Consider the following 26,229-nt stretch of genomic DNA (forward strand, 5'->3'; position numbering starts at 1 on the left):
ATAGTAGGTTTCAAGTAAGGGAGCATTACGTATCCGAGGTATCCATTAGTGCTTCGGAGTCAACGGATGAGGAGCAGACGGACACGGAGTGTTTAAGAGATGCTGGTCGTTTGGAAACAGAAGACTTTCCGCCTTTACCCACAGAGGAGGAGTTAGAGGAGAGTCTACGGGAAGAAATAGAACTGAACGATAGTCTTAGTGCGGGCACTTTAAATTTGTCTAGAGAGAGTAGCGGAGAAACAGAACCAACAATGGGGGAAGTCAGCTTAGCGCAAGAAGAATTGGTATCTGTAGTTGAAGAGTTGAACCTCAACGAAACTGTTAGTTTGAGTCAAGAGGTTTACAATGTAACCACTGAGACGCTGCAACGAATAACGCCAGATGAAATAGATGGCCTGGGTTCCGCTATAATTGAGGTTAGCGAAAGCTTACTTAACGAATCTGCATTTGATGAGATGCACTTTAAACTAGACGAAATGGAACTGGACGAATCGGAAATCATTGACAGAATGCTTGAGGCTTCGTTTGACGAGTTAGACGATTTAGATCTTGAGGACACAGAACTTGACGAAAGTCGACTTGACGAAGAACAAAACAGCGAATGCCAATTTAACGAAACCTATAACGAGCTGGACAGCATAGATCTTGACGCCACAGAACTTAACGCCACTGGACTAAACGAAATTTCATACGACCAGCTGGAGGAACTAGAACTTGACGAAAGCGACTCCGTAATGCCGTTCACACGGCGCAAGAGCATCGTTTACGAGACCCCGCAACTTAACCTGAGCATTTCCGAGCTGAAAGTGAATTACGAAACGCAAGCAGAGCCAGTAATTAAATCAGAGTCACTCAACGAAGCCATTAAATCGATGAACAGCGATGACAAAGGCGACGAGGAGATGCAGGCAGGCGGTAAAGAGAAGGCAGATGAAGAGGAAGACAGTGTAACTGAGACCCAGACACATCGTCGTCGCAAAGGACTTCCGGCGAATCCCGCTAATGATGATGAACGGCCGTCCACCAGCTGCAAGGCTCTTTCCGTTTTTGGCGAGGTGCGAACTGTGGCACCACTCGCACCACAGGCGGCGCCAGAGGCAGCTGGAGCGGTTGGTGGTGCAACGCGGGGCGGTTGGACTACACTCGAGCACGTATTTGTCGCCTGCACTGTGGGCCTTATTACACCGAACGATTTGCTCACTTTGTGCCTGATCGTAATTGGTGTGATTATCATTATTGCAATTGCGCTCACCTGAGTGCGCCGTTTATGGCCCGACTGTTGTTGCTGTTATATTGTTTGTTGTAATTATGGTGAAACTGGAAAGAGAGAAAATTATGATTTTTTATGAATTAGCCACCAAGTGCACTTAAAATTTCCACTTACGGTAATTAGTCTAGGATGAATATGCATACATATGAGTACATTTATGTTTAAATTAGCTTTTATTTCGAAGAACCAAAAGTATTCTCAACTTCTATGTTAAGTGCAATTTACATATACTATACGAATCGAAAATTATGTTTATTATATTTTTTTTTAAGCCCACTGTGCAATTGCAAACGAAAATTATACCATTCATCAATGCTCTCTAACCGTGGTAAAAACAAATTAGTTCTTTAACACAGTTTCCTCGTTTTCCTTCTTAATTAATTGTTAATTTGACTGCAACTTGTGCCAATGATTTTTATACGTTTACTTAATAATGCTCTATTAATTATTCAATTAAATACTTAATCCACCATATGTACTCTCCAAAATAATGTTAAGCACATGAACGAGAAATTCGAAAATAATTTACCAATGAAAGAAGAAAATTACATTTACCATCTACTAATGAAAAAATATTTTCTAAAATCTCTTTGTATATTTTCAGCTCAAAATTTAATAGTTTAAGTTTGACAGCGAACCATTTCTTACGTAGCATTCATTATTTCGCTATAATTTAAATGTTTATATAATTTACCAGACAAATGGAAGCAGGAGCCATGAAGCAAATGAAACTTATATTAATAAAATGTTATTTAAAAACAATCTACGATTCTGACAACGTTTTGTTTTAGTTTCCTTTTCTGCGTTGCTAATGCTTTTGATTTATTTATATTTGTGCGTAGTTTGAGTTTCCTATTCCTGCCCCATTTAATTCTCCATGATTGACTAACACATTTCGTAATAAAAGACAAAAATTCGCCAATCGCAAGGAATATGTTATTTAAATGTTGTTGCCGCCGCTAATATGGATTATTGCTAATATTATTGGAAATTTGCTTAAATATTTTTATAGAATTTTCAGATTTTAATTTAAGAAAAATTAAAAATACCTTTTACTTTCAGCGGGTATTTATAGGAAGAAAAGCTGTTTATGTTGGTTTGCGTCCTCGCTAGTTGTTTTTTGCATGTGGCGAAAGCTTTTTCAGAAATAGGTGGCGCTTCACAAAATGTAGAATGCCGTGTAAAATTTGTGTAGATGAGTATGTCAACTAAGTTATTAAATTGCAAAGGTTTTAATTTGATGTATATAGTTACAAAATTTAAGGTAAATTAGTGGGCAATCACAGAAAGAATTTTTAAAAGCACAACCAAACTTATTTCTGAAAACTTTTCATGAACGTCGCAAACCGAAATGCCTAATATCAAATAGAAATGCAGACCAGACAAAGTTGAATAAAAAACTTTTTAGTGGACAGAGTAGAAACCAAAAAACTTGCCTAGCTCAAACTTAGTTGCAAGTGTAAAAACAAATAAAAAAGTTAGGCATGTTGGGAAAAAATTCGGCCGTATAGATAAATGTGTATGGAATTTTGTTTACAATTTGTCTGTCTCGTGGGGTCACAGACAGACGAGCACTGCAACACGCCTGAAAGGTATTTATTTTCCTTTTGAAAATAGAAAAGTTAGAGCTTAAAGCCTAAAGTCGTCGCACGGCAATAGGAACAACAAAAAGGGAAAGTCGTGGCCCCATAATGAAACCAATTCAAGGAGCTGCTCGAACTTTTCTTGTGGCCCTCCATCGGTTCGTGATGTTGTGGCGTAAAAAGGACATTCAACTGCATGACCTGGGTTTGCTCTGGCATCTTATTGTTGTGTTCTATGGCTTTTGTATTTGGGTCCTTTTTTCATAATTATGTTTGGCCTTTTTTGCCTAATGAGGTGTATGATTTCGTCGGGTAATTTAAGCTAGGTCGGGAGTCGCAGGGAGCAGAGGCCCATGGGATGTACGTATTTCTTTTTAAATCTCTGCTATCGATCCGTTTGTGTCGTTGTGGGATTCGGGACATGATTTATGTCGTCAATCTCTGTGGATTCTTGGGTAATTGAAAATTGGCCAACGGAAGTGTTGCCTCGACTTTAAGCAGCCACAACAATGAGGTTTTAAGCCAAGAAAAATTCTCCACAAAGAGTTCATTTACCTTGGAAGCCGAGCATTGCTCTCGTTATACAAACACACACAAAATCACTGGCACACCAGGCTAAATAGCAATAAAAATGTCACCCGGCTCTAATTTGTTTTTTGTCTACGCCGGGACTCGGTTGGCAGCTCAGCTCCAAGGACCTCAAAATGTGGTTAAGTAAAGGAGGGCTGTGCCATAAATAAACCAACCACATGGGCGTGCGAGTGTGTATGTCCTGGAGTTCCTTTTCTGCATGTTTGCCTCCTTCTATCGCTGAAATAATCATAACTCACTTAACCCCATTAAATGTGCCAGGGAAGCCCAGCGGGCGTATGAGCGATATTCGCTTGAATGAAACACCCCCAGGGGGCGTGTCCAAGTGGGCGTCGGAGCGGAGGCGGCAAACGCTTCATTGACAACCTTTGTGCCCGATAATTACTATCAGGCAAGACAGGCGTTCCCCTTTTTCAGCGTTACTCATACGCCGCGTGGTACACCGCAACATTCGTAATCATGTGTGTAAAAATACAGAGAAACAAATTGATCATTAAACATTGAAAGCTACAATTTTTAAATTTATTTATTTTTTATATTTATAATATCTCGGTTATGGCATCATCATACTAATAATAACGTTCAAAATACTTAAATAAATGCAAAACATAAGGATAAAATCTTGAATTCTTCAGATCAGTTTGATCCTTTTGAATATATTTATTATGTGGTTATATACCACTGGAATGACCAATTTTGGTGACACTTTTTCTCGCAGTGCTTGAGCATTTTGTGGTCTCGATTGCCAGTCGACGACTCGAAGCATGCGGTCAAGTGTGGGTTGCGTTTGTTTTGTCGCTTCTGTTGCGCAGATTGTTGTGGTTGCACTTCGTACTCCCCTTCTGCCCCTTTTGCACCATCGCCCACCCACTTTTCCCACCCAAAGTGATCAAATGGGGCACGCCAGAAAATTTTACAGTCGGGAACTTGGACAAACATAAATTTAGACTAAGGGGCAACTCTTTTTCGGGGTAGGCAACTTGTTCAATTTTGTGTAGCCTGTTGTAGTAGTTGCTTTATTGGGCGTAACGAGAGGGTGGAGGCTCAGGGGGCTGGGGACTGCGAGGTCCTTGCCACTGCGCAGGTACAAACAAAATGAGCTGAGAGAGAGAGAGAGAGTTTTGACCAGGGCGAATTGCAAGGACAACCCAAAAAAGAGTCCTTAGAGAGCATTTAAATATCATTGCCAGGCTAAAAAACGGAGTTTTGACAACAACTTTTTAAATACAAAAATCCAATTAATTCAATAGTTATTTTACAAATTTAAAAATGCATATGAATTTAATTTAATATTTTGTATTATAGGAATATAAAAAGGGTACAAACACTTTCTTATGAAGAGTTAAATTTACTATGCACAATTCACTCAAATTCAACCAGTTTTTAAATGTGTATTTGCTTAGAGAACTTTGTTCGTTGCTCTTGAAGAGTGAGCTTGCGATTAACTCTCTTTCTGACCCCCGAATTCGCCGTTAACAAAAACCGGCTGAAAAAGTCAGCTGTTCGGGCGCTCAGGACTTGGTCGACGTGGTCGTCGCTAGTGCAGTTACTGCCGCTCCTGCTGTTGCCTCTTTATTACTGCCAAATGGTGGCGAAAATCGCATGGGAAACCAGTCTCTTTGCAGCCTTGTGGCCAAGCCATCATCTCATCGGATCTCAGTTCGCGCTGAGTTCTCCAACGAATCGGAAGTGGCGGCGCAAGCAAGTGTGATTCGTGTCCTTCGAGTCGGGTACTTTACGTAAATCTAGAGCGAAACCTGTATGAAAATCACCGTAAAAGTTATTAGAGAAATTCATTAGAAGCAACGCAAGGGAAACCTAGAGAAAAGAACCCAAAACAAAAGCCAAACAAGGTGCGTTCTGTCAAAGTTTTCGCATTGTCGGCGGTGCTTAATGTTCGGAGTGTGTGGGAAATGCACGTGTCCGCGTGGAGGGAAACCCCAAACTCTCTGGAAAATCCGTTCTGGCCAGCAACAGTTACGCGGAATTTTCCGGAATGTATAGCACAACGACTGTTTGAAGTTGTGGAGTTACTTTATTTCCGCTTTGATTGGTCGCTTTGCTGCGTATAATTTTTTGCAATTCATTTCACTTAGTGCGTAATTCATGTCTCCTACATGCTCATGGCCACGCCCCCCGTCGACGCCCGCCTCCGCCCCTGGAACACGCCTTTGTCCTGTTTTGGATCCGTCTGACATTTGTTGGCCAATTTCCATTGTTGCCGTTGCCGCCTTTGTTGGTGCGTTGAACTCGCTTGGCTTTTCCCCCTTTCACCATCACCATCACCACTACCATTGGCATCTGCCCCCGCGATATTCAACGCATTTTGGTGGCTCAAGTTCACTTTTGTTACTGCCTTACACTGCTATGTATTTGGTTTTTCTTTTCTTTTTGCTTAGAGTGCAGAAGTTTCCTTTCGGCTCATCAGCTTCTCGTTGCAGCCTTTTGGCTTATTTGCATTTTCATTTCAATGAGCGGACGCTGGGATTTCCTTTCCATTTCGGCGTTTTCCACGACTCATTGTGTGGCTAAGGACATTTATGTGGCTATTTTTACGTTTTTCAACTTGCTGCTCGGTTGGTTCTAGCCATAATATGGGCTTAATGTTGCTGAACAGGAAGAAATTTAAGGACGCCATCAGCATATTATTAGCTTCTTGGGTTCTATATGCTACCCTTACATCTATTGTATTACCATTGAATATTAAGTACTTAAGACATTTAAAAATGGCTTTAAATAAGAGCTTCCTGTTAGGTTTTCCTTTCAGTGCATGAGTAAAAATGCAAGAGAAATGTTCTTCCCTGAATTTCAGGTACAAATGTGGAGAAGAAATTCAAGGAAATGAAGCAAATTGATTGACAATTGCAGGGAAGACTTTAAGCTGATTGGTTCTTCTTAGGGATTTTGCCGTATAATTGCTGGTGTTTCCGTTCACTTTCATTTTGGGAATTTCTCAGCTTCGTCTGTCATTTGCCACCTACAGATACATTTTACCGTTTCGCTGCTCTGGGTATCCTTCGGATACGTGAGTGATTCAACATAATTATGTTTCATCATCGGCTGGATGTCGGCAGTTGTGGCTATAAAGCCGCATTATAACGGTTATTTGTGCACGTATGCACGAAGTAACAGTTAAAGCCAAAAAGTATTTCAACATTCATTTGGCTCTGCCAGCAAATTGGCAACTGATTGTTTCGGTGGTTTCGGCATTCGCGCGGCATCATTATGTTTAAGCTAAAGTGGGTGAGATAGAAAGATACACAGATTCGCACTCATATGCTATCGAATTGGAAAAGTGGGTCTTAAATGCGATTTTATCGATAGTAACTTACTATCTTTTTATACAGATGTGCGGCCTAAAGCGATTTAATGAAGCATTTTCAACAATTTAGTTTCGATCAGCGTAGCTTTGCTGCGACTGTTATTGTTTTAAAAAGAATTAAGATAAACAAAAAATATGTTTTTATGAATATCTTTAGATTTTATTTTCCGTTCGACGTTCGCTGTTCGATTCGAATTCAATACACCAGACACGCCCCACGAACTCGATTTTGACCAGTCCAACCACTCCAACACGGATATTTACGCAAGAATTTTGGTAATATTGAACCCGTGGCCAATTAGTGGGCATTAAAGGTCAAAAGGGAGGAGAGCCAAATTCCTGGTCTGTGCAGGTAAGCTCACAAAAAGTGTCCTTCGCTTGAAGTGGGTCCTGTGTGCTTATGATTGCGATTTTAGTCTCCCGAAAAAGGGTATAAAATCTACATAATTCAACATTTTTGGGCAGGCCGTTTAGAAAGTTTTTCCCTTGCCTAAAAATTGCGCTACAAAGTTGGCCAGTTCTCGTTGCTAATTTGCATTTTGGCCGAGTGTTATTAACTTAAGAACGATGGATGTGTTCATATATGTATGTATAGCTCTGGGGTAGTACTTCTCGGTAATTAATTTTGAATGAAGATCTAACTTTCGGATGGGTCTGAAGCGATAAAGCGAATTACCTTTTTACGGAGTATATGGCTAAATATTTGTTAACATAATTAATTTAATACGAACTTACTTCGTAAATCATTTTTAAGAGGTCACATCTTTTTGTTCGTAAATTGTTACTCAATCATTTTGAGCCATATAAAGCCTAATTGGATTAACCTCATTCATGTTTTTTTTGACGATTTAATAACAGCATTTTAAAGACTTCTGTCGAGGCGGATGACTACTACCCATTCCCCTTTGATCCGAGTCCGGATGAAATATGATACAGTCATCCGTTTAGCATAAGACGGGTGATCATTCAGCAGGCGCCAGTAATCCAAGTCCTCGCATCCTTGCCCAGATTTTTATGGACATTGTGCGACGATGTCACGTGACTTTTTGGCCACTGGCAGGGGCCATAAAAGCGGACTTTAATTAAAAGTCCAAAGCGAAATAAGTCATAAAAAGCCAGAGCGAGCAAACAGGCATAAACCATAGGGAGCAAACAAAGAGCTAAAACGCTGACAAATAGCAATTGAAATGTTTGCAAATAAAAACTAAAAAAAAAAAAGCAAAAAAACGTAGGAATGGCAAATGAAAGAGTTACAAGGGAACCGGATCGAAACACTCACTCAAGTTTTGCTTTTCACTCAAAAAAGCAGAAGCAGACGCCCACCCATAAAAAAAAACTAGCTCCCCCACTTTTCCCACCGCTCCGTTTCAACTTTTCAGTTTGAGTTGCCGGCTGTCTGGCAAATTAATTAGTTAATTATGCTTTGTCGCTATTTTGCTACTTTTTGAGGCACGTGCCACAAGACGCGCGACGTGACTTCATCATTTTCGCAACACTCCAATTTATCTGTTGAAATATGTAACTTTTTTGCCGTCGCCTATTAACATGCAATGATTTATGATTAATTTTCCGAACTAGTATAACTTACATTTTCCGTTTTTCCCTCTCTTTACAGGTGAGTCACGACCAGTTTTGAGTACTTCGACCTTCGCCCCGACGACTGTCTTATTTATTATTTTCTGTTTTCGGGTGAGTTAAGGGTTTACTGCGATTTAACTTTTTATGGTCGGTATGAAAACAGAACCGTTTATTGAAAAGCCATTGGCACTGCCGGTCGTATAAGCGTTTATGACTCGAAAATAAAACGTATGTTTAAGGAAAATATTTGCCATATAAACATGAGAAATTCGCAATGGCTTTTTTTAAAAGTTTCTAACCAAAAATCGGGCTAAGAGAAGCGCCTTGAGCAGTGAAAGTACAGGGTACTGAGATCATCTGATGCCTTTAGATTTCCACATTGTTAAGGCCATACTTTCTTAATGATTCTCGCAACTTTTCTATGCACCGCATTTCCAATAGATGCCTCATTATCCGAGTGAGTTTGATTGAAGTGTTTTCAATATTTTTCTTTTTGCCTCCACTTATTTGCATCTGGTTTGATTTACCTGCCTCGCTGGCTCGTCCAATTCCAAATGCAATCTCATCTTAAACTTTTTCTTCTGCAACCATTAAACTTGGAACCTCATCACCAGCCATCGAGACTGCTCCAATCCCCTTTAGCCACCTCTCCTGTCCCCTTTTCGATTTCCGATCCCAACCGAATCGCAATTTGAAGTGTGCCGCCTGCGCAAAATATAAAAAATAAATAAAATAATACACAAAAATAAAAGCATGCAGGTAGAATCCGGAAAATTCAGTGTGCAGTTTGGCTTCTCTTACATTCAGCATCATCTCGGTAGGGTTTCCTACGCAATAAATATTCTCGTGTTTCGCCGGCAGATATGTGAAGTGTTCTGTGTGTTTATACATATTTAACCACTTTTATGGACGGTATGGGGAATAGTTTGTGGAAATGTTCTCGGTGGCAGTTTGCCTAATGGCACTGAACTCGCTCTGTGACTTGGTTTGGTTCGGTCCACTGTGATCCATTGGACTGGTTGGGTGACGAGCGAGAGATTCTATGACCATGATGGCCACGAAGGCCATTTGGAGCAGACGCGCAGCGAAACGGTTCATTAAGCAATTTTCTATGGCATTTCCGTGCTTTCCGAGCTTTTCATCATTTTTACGAACGACCGAGATCATGGCCAATTCTTGACCATTGCATCGCTCATAACGGCACCTGCATTGCCAACTTTCCTTACCTGTGCAACGTGCATAGGTGTTCATTGGCCACCAGATTCTGTCATTAAGGTACGAGAGCAGTGATCACTGGAAATTGTGCGGAATGGTAGGAAATCAGTGCACTGGTCAACCGAGAATTAGAAATTCTTCGAGTTCTTAAATACGTGTAATTTTCGAGATCATGGTTTCTATGTGTCACTTGCTTTTCTTAACCCAGTTAACTGGGTTCAATTTCTTCAAATAGCCAGTGTTTTGAAAAAAAAAAGTGACAAACAAAGTGTGCGAAAGTATGCAACAAAAAGGTTAGATTGTGTGAAATTTCAAGCTTTTCCATTCAAATAGATTTGGTTTGCATATAAATTATTGGTAGTGCCTATCTATAAGCACAAAAACCAGTAACCGAATGAAAACAACCCATGTGTGAAATCGCATTCAACTATATAAGTGCTTATGTGATATATATCCAGCAAAGCACTCATAAAACTGCAAATTAAGCAATTGTACTAATTATTTTAGTAAAGTATAGGCTTATATTTTTCTAAAAGCATGGTCTGTGATTCTTTTTTGAAGACCCCATCTCGTTTGGGTGCCCTATTAATAGGTTAATTAGTCTGGTACTAAAAAAGTAATAAAAATAAAAAACATTTGGCATTGACTTGTTGATATATCTCCGACGAGCATCTCTCTCTCACTCGCTCCCACTCCTTTCGCAATGACAGAGCCGAGCGCCCTTTCCCTTTTCAGCAATACTCGTAACTGTTGTTGCTGGTTCTTTGCTTCGACTCTTGCACTGCAAACACCCACACAAGCACACTCGCCCGTACCACTCGCTGATACACTGCAAGAAATAAAGATACATCTTTATCTTATATACATAAATATGATCAAATATAGAAGAAATTTAAAGCTTTCTTTTTTTATTTATTTTTGTATAATATTTTATGTCAAAGTAATATAATTGATTTCTTAACATTTTTGTTATCTTTAGCTATTCAACTTATAAATATTATATAAATGCATAGGGGATTGGTTGGGTTATTTAGCTATAACAATAAATGAATTACCTTCATTAAAGTACTTTCGACCCCTTTTTGTTTCCGGTGTACTCGTACAATTGCTATCGGTAGACACGATCGGTCGATCGTTGTCGTTGTTGCCATTGTGGCTGTTGTTGCTGTTGTTGTTGCCCGACGGCAGCAACTTTTGGCGCAGCGGCAACTTCCAACTTGAAGCTGACTTCAGTCTTTTGTTTGCCCTGCTCGCTGTTGGATCGTCGGCCTTCCGATTGGACGTCGCAAATGCAATTGGAGAGTTCTGTCTCTGTTCTGATCAGAGTTTCCGCTCCGGCCGCGTGTGCTAGTGTGTGTTTTTGTTGTTGCCGTAAACAAGTTTAGCAATGCGTTTCAAATCCGCGCCGATTGTTTCGCTTATTGTCATGCTCGATTTAACCGCTTAGAGTTGCGGCATTACGGAAAAATACACATAAAATACACAAAAGTTGGGCAAAAACAAAAACCGAAAAAAATGCAATATAAACTGCATGCGGTGAATAATATAATTGCAGTTTACTGAATGAAAACCAAATAAATATAACATTTTCAACACTTTACTTCGGCAAACCATCAAAATTTGGAATTGAATTGAAAAGAATTGTAAGTAAAAAAGTAAAAAGAACACACCGCTTTCAAATAGAAATTTTCCACAATGAAATATACATAATATTTTATTAATTCTGGAAAATAATAGTTGTGAAAAAGATTTAAACCTTGAAAAGTAGACCACATTTTTTGGAGTGTGAAAAGCTAATAACAGAATAAAAAAATAGAATGTGACAGATTGAAATCTCCCTCTACCTCTCACTCACTCTTAAAGCCGTATAAACGGTAAAATTGAAAGCTCTAAATTCGGTTTATTTTCCTTTTTTTTTTGTAATGTTTTTCGGATCTACACTTGACCGACAAAGAGGGAGCGAGAGGCCACTAAGCCTCTGACCTACTCTGTCACTCTCGAGTGCTCCATCTCGCTCGCTCTGTCTTGTTGTTATTTTTAGGCGGCGGCTTATCAAAAGTTGTCTTTATTTTTAGCTTAGGCTACTTTAATATAAATGTACACATTCCTCATGTGCGTTTTATTGCGCGAATTTGTATTAATTTAATTCACTGCTCGACGAGCGTAAGAATCGCGTTTTTTTCCATCTGAACTCTCAGAATAAAAATACAGCTATCCACAAAATAATAGTTGTTTCTTTGGGGAACTTGTAAATTTTTCATTTCATCTATAAAGGAGTGGAAGAAATATTCACTGAGAAGTCAAAAATCAACTTCGCTCAAAATCTCTTGTAAGGGCATAACTATTATTTTGTACGCAGCTGTCGATGAAAAGAGGTGGTGAATGGAGTAAAGGGGGAGGGGGATAGAGAGAGGTGGAGTCACCTGCTGATGGTTTGTTGTTGTTTCGTTCTTGTTGGGGAGTTGTTGTTGTTGTTTTTGGAGCATTGAGGCGTGCGTTTTGTTTGCGCGCCCTTTGTTGTTATTTTTGTTTTATTGTTGTTTGTACTCCCATTGTTACTACTATTATTGTTACTATTTTGATTGTTGTTAATGTTGTTGCCATGGCAAAATCCAACTTTCAACTGCATTTTACCCGATTGCAGTTTAATTTTGGAAAGTTTAGGCCTTCGGTCGATTATTCATTTTCAGTCTATTCTAATTAGAAACTGATAGTTGGTTGAAAATTCAAACTTTAATCTAAATCTAAATACAATAGAAATAGAAAATACAAAAAACTGAATATTTCCATTGTTGCTTTTAGTTTATTATAATTGGATTATTTATGTTGTCATTATCAAAAGAACCCACATCATTTTGCTTTCATATTTCTGCTTTGCTTTGTAGCTCTTGTCATTTCCGCCAACCTTTATCTTCTCAATTTTCATTGAATTCATAAACTTCTTGTCCAAGGCTGTTTTCAATTGTTTGCATTGCACAATGCACAATTGCAAATCAAATCTGCCGAAAAATGCCGCTCATTACTGCCATTATTAGAATCCATTCGTTCCATTACAAAACTAAAGGAATTTGTTGCAATTTTTCCCGTTGGCGGCTGTTGGTAGTTGGCTTTTTGGCGGACAACTCCGCAACTGCAATTTTGTCTGCCCCTGAGCGCGTTAATTGTTCATCTCGGTTTGGCTGAAACGCGGCACAAAATGCAGTTTTGCGCAGCCATCAGCGAAATGCCATAAAATTTTACTACCGCAGTGGCTGGGATGTATCTTTCTATCTGTTCGTAAATGGTAGATGTATCTTTCTATCTTTTCGTAAATGGTAGATGTATCTTTCTATCTTTGGAAACGCAGCACTGCGCTGCTTAATTATTCCAAGCCGCCAGCAAGTCAATAATTAACCGTAATACATTTAATTTTCATTTATTTAATTATAGTACTCTTTCTAGTCGCTCTTTCACTTTTTGTGTGGGCGTAGCTGAAATTAGAAAATGTGGTTCCGCTTGTGAATAATTTGGATTTTCATTTTCATCCCACTTTGACAATATTCGACATTTTACTTTAAAAACCACTCGCTTTTACTATAAGTTGCATATATTGTGTGGTATTTCCATGTGAGTACTTTTGAGAACTTTTCCCCGATAATCCAGACCAAATTATAATTGTAAGTAATAGCACTTAGCATATGTGTGGTTCCACTTGAAAATTTCGTTCAACAATATGTGACCTTTTACTTTCATTTGTGGCCATGACAAAACTGAAAGTTTCTGTGGCAACAATTGCAGCCCCTTAAAGGTCACCCGACTTGCTGCGCTTCCCTTAGCGAAATGTACTTCTTGACTTTCCGAGTTGGCTAGGGTTATCTTTCTTCGCCAAGAGTAACCTTCAAGTCCACCCAACCACCCACTCTATCTTGGCTATTCCATTGCCAAGGCAACGCGGAGGAGGTGGTGCTGGATGGCCTTCTTCCGCGATTATGCCCTCCTGTTTTATGACAAACAAAAATTTATGCGTTTTTGTTTTCTTGCTTACGCTTAATAAATCTCACGCTGGTGATTTTTTCTGCTTCGCTTAATTACGGAATTCTCCAGTCGCCTTCAATAGCTAACGAAAGTTTGAGGCGCCTGTGATTTATGTGTGCCGTCAACGGGGCGTATGAGTAATATTAAGGATAAACAAAATGGAGGAGCAGATTGACGAAACGAGCAGCAAGCAGGAGGCGAAATGCCAAATGTCAGTAGTTCACTTTCATTGATTAATTCGATTGCTTTAAAATGTAGAGCCAATTTAGAAAGCGTGCCTTGTCCCAACAGCACTTAAACGTATTAATTCGATCGATAAATCCGTAAATAGCATTTACAAAACGCGCGACTTTTCAACGTCAGCAGATGGAGATTCTCTTCCCCCCTCCCCCGACTACAGACATACTATGTAAAACTGTCGCCTCACTGAGTGTGTCTTCCTTCCGCTGGTATTTCCTTTCCCCTCGCTCACTTCCTGTGAGCTGTCAGCTCAATTGACTGACGAAAGCCCGCCGTGCCGCCCACTGAAATCCGCCCACCACCCACCGCCCACCTCTCGCCGACTGTAACGAATGTCAGGCTGCGTCGGTGGAATCCCCTTAGTAGTCCTTACACTCAGAAAACAGTAGGTTAGCTATAAAAATTTATAATATGAGCGCCTTTTAAGAAATCTCTTTCTAAATATAATCTCATTAAAAATTAACTTATTTTAACTTCGTTGCAATGTCTTGCAACTAATTACATTTAAACTTATTATAGACACATTTTCTCCCTGTGTTGTCCTTCGACCTTTTGTTGTTTAGACTCTGTCTGTCAATAATATACAAAGCAGAGCTCAAGCCCTAACATCTATTAAGTAAACAAACAAAACAAATGTGGGGACAGATAAATGTGCCATAAGCACTTGGGGCCCATCGAGGACTCGGATTGACGGGGAAGGACATCGCGGGGCACGACAGGATCGCCTGTCAGGTGACAGAGCTCAGCGAATTTCGGTGACAGCCATTTTTGGCCAGCGTTTTTGGGTGTACTCATCCATGATTCGTGCACCAGCAGTCGCCGACAATGAGACTTTGTCAATGTGTGGCATCGAAAGATACGGCTGGCAAAGATACTTTTCAGCTTGGTTTGCTCTCTGTGGCCTCATCTTTTGTCCCAGAGTGTGAGGGATACAATTTTTGACAGCTCCCCCGCCTCGTCCTTGTTGGTAGAAAGGGAGAACGGAAATGCGGCTGGGCTCCAGGGTTGGTAATGAACTTTTCTTTGACAGCCGAATGAATGAGGTTCGAGTAAACGGAATGGGATTACAAATTGATGGAAGTTGAGGCTGAGTGACAAGTGGTGAATAGGTGTAATACGACGTGATAATGGTTCTTGAAAGCAAATGCTATAACCACATTTGGATTACCCAACTCTCGTTGCTAAAAGCGCCATAAACTTGAACCCAAAGAATACTATTATTTTGCGTTTAAAGCTTTTCGGCTCTCGGGCACTTAGTCGTAATTGAATTCCATACTTGCACTTCCTGCCGCCTGCATATTTTCACTGCCCTTCCGAAACTATTTGGCACACTAAGTCCCTGGGCCACCCACTTCCTCCGAAGGCCTCCCCAAACAGCGCCCCCAGTAAGTGCATTGCAAGCATAACTTTCATATTGCATTTCCCAGCTCATCCCAACCCTCCGTCGCAACTTTGGCACAGTTGGCAAACTTTCAAGTCGATATGCGACGAGACTAATAACAAAAGCTTCTAATTCGGTGTATTTTATCTTACTTAAATGAAGAGATCTCCTTAGTAGCAGAAAATATAGTTACATTTTCCCATTTTATTTCGGCCTGTTTACCTACATTTTAAGCCCATCTTTAAAGAGTTTTTTCAAGATTAAGCTTAATAGCAGTGTAAGCTACTATAACATCAATAATCATTACCTTTCTCTCTTTCTTCTTGGGTGTTAATATTATTCATATTTCCTATATCTCAACGTGGCGGATATCTTTTCGCTGTCTACTCGGATTTGATTATTATGTCACGCCTTGGTAATTAGGTTTTGAACAATCTCTTTCGCTGCTCGGCAGCCACATCTTCATTTCGGCTTGCATTCAAACTTCCACTCACAATTATTCAAGCATAATGAAACGAAGTTGCATTTTAAATTTGCATATTTGTCTGCGTGCCCCTCGGTTTTGTTTTTTTGTGTTTGTTTTTACTTTTATTTTGTTTCAGCATTTACGAGCGTCTTCATTGCATAACTGCTTTGATTTGGGATTTGTGTTTTTAACGCTTCGTAATTGGAACAATTTGCATATAAATTTAAGTTTATTGATCAATCAATTATGTGTGTGTCCGTTTATGGAAAAGTGTTCATTTCGCACCGTTTCCAATCGAGTATCTTAAATGGCTCGATAGGCGCCTTAAATTTATGCACGGTCGTGGGAAAATGTTGGTGGAAATGGAACTGGTCCACTTCACAAAAACGATATTAACTTGGCCCAGGGGAAGGCGACTCTTCACGATGGCATCATCAGCGGTGGTTGGCTTAGTCACAAGTCAATTATCGGGTTATTTAGCAGCAGCCTAATTCAATTTGCAAACAATCAAATTTGATTTTCGCATTTCCGTGAACATTTTCCCAGGCCCAGCGCCAATTGCAGCAGATTTGCTTGCATTCATGAATCATTTTCCGAACGCTTTGCTATCTGCTCGTGATTTGCGCTCAATTTGCAATTCATTCATTTCATTTCATTTTTTTTGAGCTGATTAGCAACATTGTTTTAGCAATTAATTCACTCTGTTCTGTTACTGTGGGCCTGTGGCTTTAAACTTATAAATAAAACACGGAGATCAGAAGTTTTGTTGAGCATTTTGATACTACTATTATGAATATGTATGATTTGGAGTCACTTAAATATTATTTTGATATATAACATAATAATACGATGACAGGGGCTCCTTTGCCTAAGTGCAATGCATCGCCTAGTCATCACAAAGTGCACTTTTCTCACTTCTGTCACCTTCAAGGGCCACGTAATTTGCAACGTGCATTGACGCTGAAATTTCAATTGAAAGCAACAAAAGACAGCTCGCAGTGGGGGAAAAACGGCCAGGAAAGCGAAAAATAAGAATGAAAATATAGCGAAAATGGTGATGGTAGTATAAACAAAAAATAAAAAATAAATGTGTAAGGCAAACTTGACCCTAATACTCGGGAACGTTGCGAAAAAATAAATATTGTGAGCCAACCACAAAGCGCCTTGTTAGATAAGAGTTTTAGTGTTTTCCGCCAAGGTGGGCACACCAATTTCATGGATAAATAAACCGAACCAATAATGACATCACCATTATCGGACTTTGCATGTCAAGTGCTGGATGTAGGAAAGATTCTTTTATGGCGAAATTGAACAAGGCAATCTCTCCTTGAAACTAAATAATAAATACAGCGCCCAAATCTTTGCCTTTAATGGCCAGCGGCCTTTTCTATGTTAATTTCCTGCATTCTGCATGATTTGTTATTTATTATTTATTCAACACCTTGGCTTATGCAAAATCCATTTACAACCGCCCACAAAATAGTTTAATCCCTAAACTTGCAAAAATAAAAAATCCAAATGAAAAAGTACCACAATTTATTTCCGGCGCCCACAGCAAAAACTGTTTACTCGCCTAACGACGTCGCTGTTCGAAAAAGTTGTGGTTCTTTTGGTCGGGTGTTCACTGTCGGCGGTTAGATGCCAGCCATGTTCGTCAGTCCGACAACGGATAACCACATGGCACCCACGTCATCATCAGCATCATCAGTGGCCAAGAGTTATCAGTCCGGTGATTGCTTATCTGCAAATAGAAATGTACTCAAGGGGGATTCACCCCTAGCCACCCAGCTGATGTGAGTTCATTAGCAGGTTCTCTGAAATTGCAATCTATCTAACTTGAATACTTGGAAATAAATAAGCCGTACTTTGAGCTTTTTCAGATGCTAACTTCATTACATTAAGTTTCTATTCTAACGAACGCATTTATTGGTAATAAAAACTACCAAGGCAGCGCAAATTAACACTTAACTGCAATTCGCTGGAATTTTCCCCACGGATTTGCCTGGATATCCTGTTTGGCTGTTCCAGAAAGCTTCTGCTCTTGTCATGCGCCGCAAATTAAATATAATTTAATTGTGATTAAATGGCACTGCGCAATTATGCTATAACATTGTTGATCAAGTTATTTCCTCAGCCAGTTGCTTTCTCAGTCTCGGTTTTCCTCGCTTTTCCTCTGTTTTTTTTTTCTTTCTGCCCGGCTAATTTACTTTCCGAGTTGCCTGTCATGGCAACTGCATTTGGTGTCTCTGGCTTGTCGCTTTGTGTCTGTTAAAGTGCACTCTACTCCATCGCCGTTGCCATGCATCACATGCACATTGTATAAACTACAAACTTAAACTCAAACTCATTGCTCATTCTGGCGCTGCTTTAATTGTCTTGGCTAATTGCGCCAAAGTGCGAACAAGGCGGGCATTTGCAACGACAGCTTGGATTGGATGGGCCCGTTCAATCTGAATGATGGCCAAGTTAGTTGCCCGGCGGCCAACGCGTTCCATTCGATGGCTTGATTACTTGCCCCGCGGCCATCTTCCATGCTGCACTGCATCCCAGCCTTGACGGCGTGAAAAGCGCTATCAGAATGGCCCACCTGCGACCTTGTGCTCGCCCACTTTTCATTCGATGCCACTCCGCCCACTCGCCTCGAAAAAAAACAGGCTCCTGGTGGGATTCACTGGGATCTGGTTGAACATGGAAAGAAAAAGTAGAGAGTGTTTCAAAAGAAAGATTTAAACTATACATATGCACATTCCAAATGGAATACATTCTCAGTATAAATATAAATAAAATAAAAAAATATATTTAAGTACATTCTTTAAGATATCTATATGTTGAATTGCACGTGCATCCTGTCATTGGTTTCATCTTGACGCCTTTCAAACCGGTTAAATGGGCGTGGCTGGTATTGACATGGTTTTCCTGGCAGCCGCCCACCTCTCGTCTGTGAGTAAAAGTAGGTTGCTGCGGTCAGGTGGCATCAGGTGTGCTTGCAACTAATCCACTTTCATTGCTAAATAATGCGTTCTGTGGCTGCGCCACTAAATGTTATTCACATTCTAGGCCCCCACTCTTCCACATCCCAGTGGCTGTCAAACTGCGAGTGGCAAAGTGGAGAAGTGGAAAGGGCGCAGCCAGTGATGGATGAAAAGGTCGATAAACCAAAAAGCAAACACTTTTATGGTTTGTTTGGTCTCGTCTTTACTTGGCTTGCGTCCCGACTTCTTGGTGTTTATGTCAGTCGGGGGATATACATATATAGGAGGAAATTGGTCATAACTAAAGAAAGCTTGATTTAATAACTTTATTAAATGGCAAGTTATAGCAAGAATTCTTCGGCATTTAGATATGTATTTTTTTCCAGTACATTCGGTTTGTCAGTTGACATGACTTGAGTTATAGAACGGACCTCGTGTGATGCATTATTCAATTGCACGAGTGCGTTTCGCAGGCGCATCAATCATACGACACGTATGCTGCATATTAATAAAGCCCAATTATTGGCATAAATCATGCGTCATGAGATGCGAAAAATCTCGACTGTCGCTCGCTCGCATCACTCACACACTGAACTCGCTGGCGGCGGGTGGAGTAAGCTCGGAATTAATAATTAATTAATTAACTGGCCGCGTGCATGTACATTTCCCACTCTAATGGACCGCTTTTCTCGCCCCCTCCCCCCTCCCTGCGCTCGTGTTTACATCATAAATGTTCAACAACAGTGCGAGATAGCAAGACAACAAAAGCGAGCACTGGCAAAAGAAAAAACAACTTGCCGCTTTTGGCCATGACTCGGGTAAAGCGAGTTTAATGCATACAGCTATGGGTTAATACATAATACTATAAAAGTTATATATTCACAATTAAATAATACTTAACTAATTGTAATACCTTAGTTTTTGGTGACTTTTATTTTAGCTCATTTACTACCATCATTTATAGAAATTCTAGAGTACTATTATTCTCACCTCCGCTGTAGAAAATGTGTAAATACAATTTGTAGCGGGTGTAATGAATAAGTAAAAAATATCTAGGAGTGCAAACTCATTACGGAAATGAACGCGCAAGAACAGAATATTGCGAGTGGGCGGCAAACGAGCCAGCGCAATCAGTGATCTAAACACACGGCTAGAAATGACTGCTTTCCAGACATAATGATTTCGCTTAATAAATCAAGATGCAACCGATGCTGGGTGGCGCTTACTGGTTTCAATTTGTCAGCGGCTTAAGTGGCAGGAAGTTTTCACAGCTTTCCACCGCTCTTTTGTCATATTAAACACACATAAATTGACACCCACAGCGGAAGTTTTTGTTTTGCTCGCTCGCCATAAAGGCAAACTCAATTTGTTGACTTTGCGGGGCTCCGATGCGATATCGCCGTGGAATAGACGAGTGTGTATGATGAGGTCACGTCACTCCGCGTTGACCCCAGAGCCACGTGCCTGAACTGCCAGATTGCGCATACGCCTAGTTTCGCCTTGGTTCGCCATCGAAATTGATATAATAATTGTGAAAATCCAATCCTACGCTTCGAAGAAACGAGAGAGAGCGAGAGAGTGGAGGAGAGCGAGCGAAGTTGCCCTCGCTTACATGCAAATATAAGGGGTATAGGGGAGGTCAAAGTTCAAGCACAAAACCGCTTGACATTTGCCATAAGACACACACACAAACAGCCCCTAAAAATAACAAAAAAAAAAACTGACATAAATACTGGAAAATGTGCGTGTCACACAGGTTGAAAAGCGAGCTTGCCAAAAGTAAAAGTTTTCTATGCTACTCGTGCACTTAGCGAAAATGCGCACTATATATGGGAATATCTTTTTAATCCATCCATTCAAATGCTTTCAATGTGATATGTTGTATTCCCTATGCACAAGGTAAAAACTAAACTTTTCGGTGGCTTTTTAGTGGTAATGGGGCCTGTGCTGTTTTCGGAATATTAAGTATACGACAGGTTAGCCGCAAACAGGTTGCCACAATTCCAGTTGCCAGCTGAACCAACGCATCCTCCAAGCTGGGCTACGCCAATTATGGCACGCACTCATTAGTGTCCGCTCTTGCATCCCGCTTACCCCGCCGCCCCCTTCCCAGCCACGCCCCCCTGACGCCCCAAGTTGCGTTTACCGTTGGCCAACCTCATAAACCAGATAATGCCTCAGCCGCAATTCTGTTTCTGTTGCTGGCTTTGGCTCTCCTGCCGTTTAATGAGCTTTGTTTCTAGTTGCTGCTATTTTAGCCATCATGTGGAGCACACGATGCCCGCGTCCCCCGATCCGATCCCTTGCTACCACTGTCTCTGGCCAAGTCCCCAGGTCTTCCCGATGCTTGAATTGGATTGCTGGTGTGGCATGGTGACATGCCCCGCCATCTGCAGTTGGTACCGTTGCCATTCTGCAAAGTGGCACAGTGTCACGTGGATGGTCTCCGTTTTAGCATCTGGTATTGGAGAAGTAACTAGAAGATAAACAATTCCATAATTAATATTTATTTTCCATTCCATTTTAATATTTATTTGCATTTATGCCTATCTTTTCCTTTACCAGCAAGCAACAATTATTTATTATACTATATTACCTTCTTCAGTTAGAAAATATGAATACTTGTAATCTTTATTTACTTAAGTTTAAATAATTAAATTGATCCCAGAATTGATAGCATTGCACAGTGCAACATGAATCCAACTGACCCATCAGCAGATCGATGCCTTTGCATTCTTTCAACACTTGCATCTCGGCCTCTGAGTTTTCCCAGCTTTTCCCCGCTCCACTCCACAATCTCCACTTTCATGCCATCTCCGGCATCTTGGTTTTTCACGCCTTGTGGCAGTTACCGTTGCAGCACGTTTTTCGTTTTGTTTTGGCTATTTTGTTTTGATTTCGCTGCTTCTACTCGGAGCTCCCAAACACAGCGGCAGTCTGGGCACACAGATACAAATACTCGGGGCACACAGATACTCACAAACACTTGCTCGCGTTTTGTTTTAATTCTTTTGCTTCGCCGAGTAAGAGATAAAGAACGAAAACGCAGCGCACACAGGCAGCCCCGAGTTCTAGATACTTTTGTCTAGCGTTCGCCGCTCAGTCGCAAAATCGTTTAGCGCCGAGACGGACGGCCAAGCCGTTGGGAAATTATTCGAAACAAAATAAAAAGATACGGGAAATCGCTGAAACAACAGCGAAGCGAAGACGACACGTCGAGTGTCTCTTGTTGTAACGTTGACGCGAGTGAAAAGCGCTTTTCTATTTTCGCCTCAAGTGCAGCCTCCTCGTTGCTGCAAAACCCAAAAAAAAAGAAGAAAAAAATAGAAAAAAGTCCCCAGCAACGTTTCGCTTTTACACAAAATAAACACTTGACGCGTATGTCTTACTTTCTAAAATAAAATAAGAAAATCCGCAAGAAGATCTGAGAAAAGAAGCTAGACGACCGCGTTTTGGGGCGGGCCAATTTTAGCCAGGTTGACAAAATGCTGGCCCTCAAGGAGTGCCTCATACGGGAGGGTGTTCTCAATCTGGACAGCCCCGAGAAGTACCGGCCGTACCATCTGCACGGCAGCAAAAGCAGCGGCGCCATGGATTTTCCCCGATATCGCAGTTAGTATCCAAACATTCCGGACAGCGTTACGCAGTTGATAGCGGGTATCTGTCAGATACGCCGCGCTTTTATGAGATAGATGGGTGGCAGTTTGTAAATATAGCAGGAAAAATACCTTCATTCCATGATCCAATGTGTCTCTTAACAGAAGTGCTATTTATAGGTAGCACAATCATTCTCTAATCTGAAAGATCGGATCTGTAAGATACACAGTGCGCTGGCCAGATATATTTGCACTTGTGAATGAGCAAATAAACTAAATAGATTCGCAGTGATTTTGTGTCGTCTGAATCAATCTGTAGCCCAGCTTTAGCTGCAATCTCAATATATATTAATGATATTTATCTATTACTCATTGCTCCTAATGATTGCTCATTAGTTTTATTATTTAATAGCAATTTTTTATCAAAGTGTTATGGCAACTTGTAGACTCTGCCCCGAAAGAATCAGTTTTCATTCCAATTGGTTATTTTTAAACGCTGGCGTCGCAGTTGTCCAGCTATCGTTGGTATTTCCTATATAAATGCGCTTGTTTTTACTGGATTATTGTTTAATAACTGTTAACGATTTGTGTTGCCCTTGTTCACCTGCTGGAGTATTGTTTTACCTTATATTTTTCTTCTGCCCCAACCCTTCTTTGTCTAAAAAAATTGTTTTTTTTTTCAAAGTTGTCGATAAAGCGAGACAAGTTACCCGAACCCGGACCCAGAAAGATTTTGTCATTTGTCTATGGTGTGTGCGGTGTTCCTTTGTTTTACGCTCGATTGTTGGTCCGTCCGGCCAGCTTTTATTTCATTTCGATTGTCTGTGCATATTTCTCTCTCTAAGTCTTGATGTATGGCCATTTTATTTGATTGTAAAGGGCTTAAGCGCTGAGGAGAGGAGGGCTCCAGTTCGATTCCCCAACCTGCTTATAAAGTTGTTCCAATCAGAGGTCATTTGTGTATAACGACCTGTTATCCAATCTTGGGCACAGAACGAGCGAGAAAGATACTTTGACCAAGCGGATTAGTGCCGATGGCTATCAATGGAGTAATTTACTTAGGGGGAATTAATTTGTTATTTATGTAATCTACCTTAAATGATTGAAACTGGTCCTATGATGCGAGATTCATTGCAATGCTATAAATCGTTAGAAATGACATGTGCAGCCCGGATGGTTTAGGCCTTAAAATATCTTGGGTCAATAAATAAATTGCCAACATAAAATCGTAAAATAATCTATAAATAAGCTTTCGATAAACGCTAACTATCAATTCATTCGGAGGATGATGCATACTAAACCAACAGGGAATCACCATTAGACATGACTTGGCCATAGCTTATCGGGGGAAACAACAGCAGTTTTCCTCGAGTGTAAATTTCACCAGCTCACGAAAACTGAGTACTTATGGTTTCGATTACCAAGTTGAAGAAATGTGTTGACTCAAGCCATATTGAGGGTCACTCGCCCAGGGTTATCCATTAAAAGATATACAGAGAGGAATACCCAGGCTTAATATCCACTTCCATCGACTGCAACCCACGCTCAAGAACTTTTCTTAACCCAATTTCCTGCGATGCTGCCACCCACATGTCTCAGGCGTTCTTTTAACTGCTTTTGATTGCCAAACATAAAATTACACAATTTGATGATGCACTCGTCAAAAGTTTCCCAAGATTCTCCCAAGAAGGGAAGCCCATCAAGACCCGGGCCGCTTTATGACCGATGTTGTCGATAAGGGGTTTTCTGGCTGTTGATAATTAAATGTGTGCTTGTTGCATAAAAAAGTGAGCCACAACGGGGAGGGGCGGGGCAAGAGTGGGAGTCCATTTGGTCGTGGGCAGCATGCCCTTGCATTTAAAAATAATCCCAAACGACGTTGCAACATTTCGCTGCCTGCCTCTTCTGTTTTTCTGCGGCAAGCAGCAAACTGCAAACTGTAAACAACGAGACGGCAGCCACTTCTGTAAAATGCAGTTTTTTCCTCAATATTGATTCAACTTCTGCCTTTTTCGTCCCTCGTCGTTTTTTTCCCTCGCGTTGCAGCCACACACGTATTTATAGGCATTGGATGGCTTTTCTGAGTACATTTGCAAAAAGAAAACGGGGCTATGCTTTAAAATGATGTGGAAAAATCTTGAAGTAAATGCGTTTAATTGATATGCAATCAGAATGATTAATTTATAGCATTTCTGGCTAAATTTAACTTTCGAGCTTTAGAGTCACCTGCACTACTTTCGAGCCTAATTTCTGGCAGTGCAGCTTTTTTTCTGGTCTGCCTCCGACTGGGATTGCCTTGACAATATGATATTTTTGCAGCAAGTTTAAGCCGTGCCCCTGTCCCTGCCCCTGCCCCTTATTAATTATGCAACCTGGGACTGCGGCACAAGACGCAAGAAGACAAGAGCCAATCGATCAATCAGTTAGCTGGCTGAGCTGGCTGCCACACACAGAAGCGTTTGGTAATTCAACGCAACGAAGCCGCAAAAATGTTGACAGCACTTTGTTATTGCATCTGTTGTTTCTTGGTCTTTTTGTCTTTAGTGTGTTGCATGTGTAATTGTTATTGTGGCTGGAAGCGTTTTGGTTACTCGAACCGAACTACCAGCTGTTTTTACTGCCCATAATAATTAGTCAAAGTTTCTTAGTTGGGCCGTAAGAAAAGTATTGGCCAAAAACTGTTTGCAAATCGGTTTTCTCGTATAGCCCATAAGGCAACGTGCCAACGGCTTGGTTTATTTATTTTTCTGGTTTCGATTTGGATTTTGGCATGCAACCCATTCATATATATGTTGGAGAATCCCACGCTGGCAACTTGCCTCGCAGGATTTTCACTTGCAATTTGTTTATGGCCAGATTTAGCCATTGCGTAAATGCATTCGGGAAATATAATATTTTGGCGAACACGAAATGTTTTTATCCCACGTTTTTGATCCGCTTATTCAAAAGCGCAGCCCCATGGAGCTCCGTGCATTCAACTCTCGGCCATTGTCATCCAGAATGCCAATTTCGGACTTGTTGTTTTTAAACATTTCACATCTTTGTGGCGTGTTGGCAAAACAAAAACCAAAGCGCGAATATTTGCTTTCAATTATTTCTGTTTTTTCCCGGAAAGGAAATTGGCTAGCGAGATAAGCACGAGAGGTGTGCAATTCTTGTGTTTATCTTTGCGTTCAATATTCATTCTTTTATATACATTCCTTGTTTCACAGTCGGGGGAAAATGTTCTTAATTTTTCGCATAAACTCCATATTTGTTTATGTCAAATATCTACGAAACATCCGCCTTACATTGTAACCAATACTTTCAATATACCGAACTACGTATGCAGTTTTTTCACCCCATGGCATTTGCGATTCTCGGAAAATAGCTTAACACGTGCGCAGCTCCCACCAGATTTGTCGTCTTTATACGGTTTGCTCTACAACTGCCAATTATAATGTATTCTTGCACTTGACTTGGCACAGAAAAGTTTCGCAGGTGATAAAAAATAGACGCGACTAGGAATCCCATGCGATTTTGCTAAATTAAATTCAGAAAGAAATTCGTTTAAACGAAAAAACGAAAGAAAAACATTACAATTATTAAGAGAACCGAAAAAGAATGGCGCTTGGCAACATGTTGTTTTACTTTTTTAATTGAGCGTGGGATGTGACAGCATAGGGGTTAAACAAGCCCTTTAATTTCTGATTGGAATTAAAGGGCGGTTTATTGGGTAGAGTTGAAGCTATGACACAATCTCGCCTACACTCGTCTGCTTTTCCTGCTTTTTCCAAATTGAATTACAAATATTTGTGTGTACTTTTTTGTAGAATAAAATACATTGTTGATATCGGTTCTTAATTATAAATGGTTTCAATTTACTTGAATTGAATATTTACAAACAATGCGAAATATATAATTTTTTATAACTTTGTGATTATTGTTGACTTAATTGCTAGCCATGTTTTGCATTCTTTTGTGTATTTCTATTTTTTCCGATCGACAAATTGACTTTTGCT

General features: G+C 40.4%; 1 protein-coding gene and 1 long non-coding RNA gene across 17 annotated transcripts in view; one reads left to right on the forward strand and one right to left on the reverse strand.

Annotated features, from left to right (window-relative positions):
• The window catches only part of LOC6736492 (supervillin), a 110,811-nt gene that overhangs the window by 28,274 nt on the left and 56,308 nt on the right, over positions 1-26,229 (forward strand). For 2 of the 16 annotated variants that reach the window (XM_039293725.2, XM_016170676.3), the window contains exon 1: positions 21,710-22,244. The exons of 12 other annotated variants lie outside the window; for them this stretch is intronic. In XM_039293725.2, the coding sequence (XP_039149659.1) occupies positions 22,118-22,244 (127 nt within the window). In that variant the 5' untranslated portion in view covers positions 21,710-22,117. Of the gene's footprint in view, positions 1-21,708; positions 22,245-26,229 lie in introns of those variants that run through there. 2 more of the 16 variants (XM_039293728.2, XM_039293727.2) reach the window with 2 other exon arrangements.
• Positions 4,786-9,374, reverse strand: LOC27207748. The gene is made up of 3 exons (XR_001600540.3): positions 9,146-9,374; positions 8,872-9,049; positions 4,786-5,201 (listed from the first exon to the last, which is right to left on the reverse strand). It is a non-coding gene; the product is annotated as an uncharacterized LOC27207748 (long non-coding RNA).

Source organism: Drosophila simulans, chromosome 3L (assembly GCF_016746395.2).
Source record: "Drosophila simulans strain w501 chromosome 3L, Prin_Dsim_3.1, whole genome shotgun sequence".
Classification (NCBI taxonomy): domain Eukaryota; kingdom Metazoa; phylum Arthropoda; class Insecta; order Diptera; family Drosophilidae; genus Drosophila; species Drosophila simulans.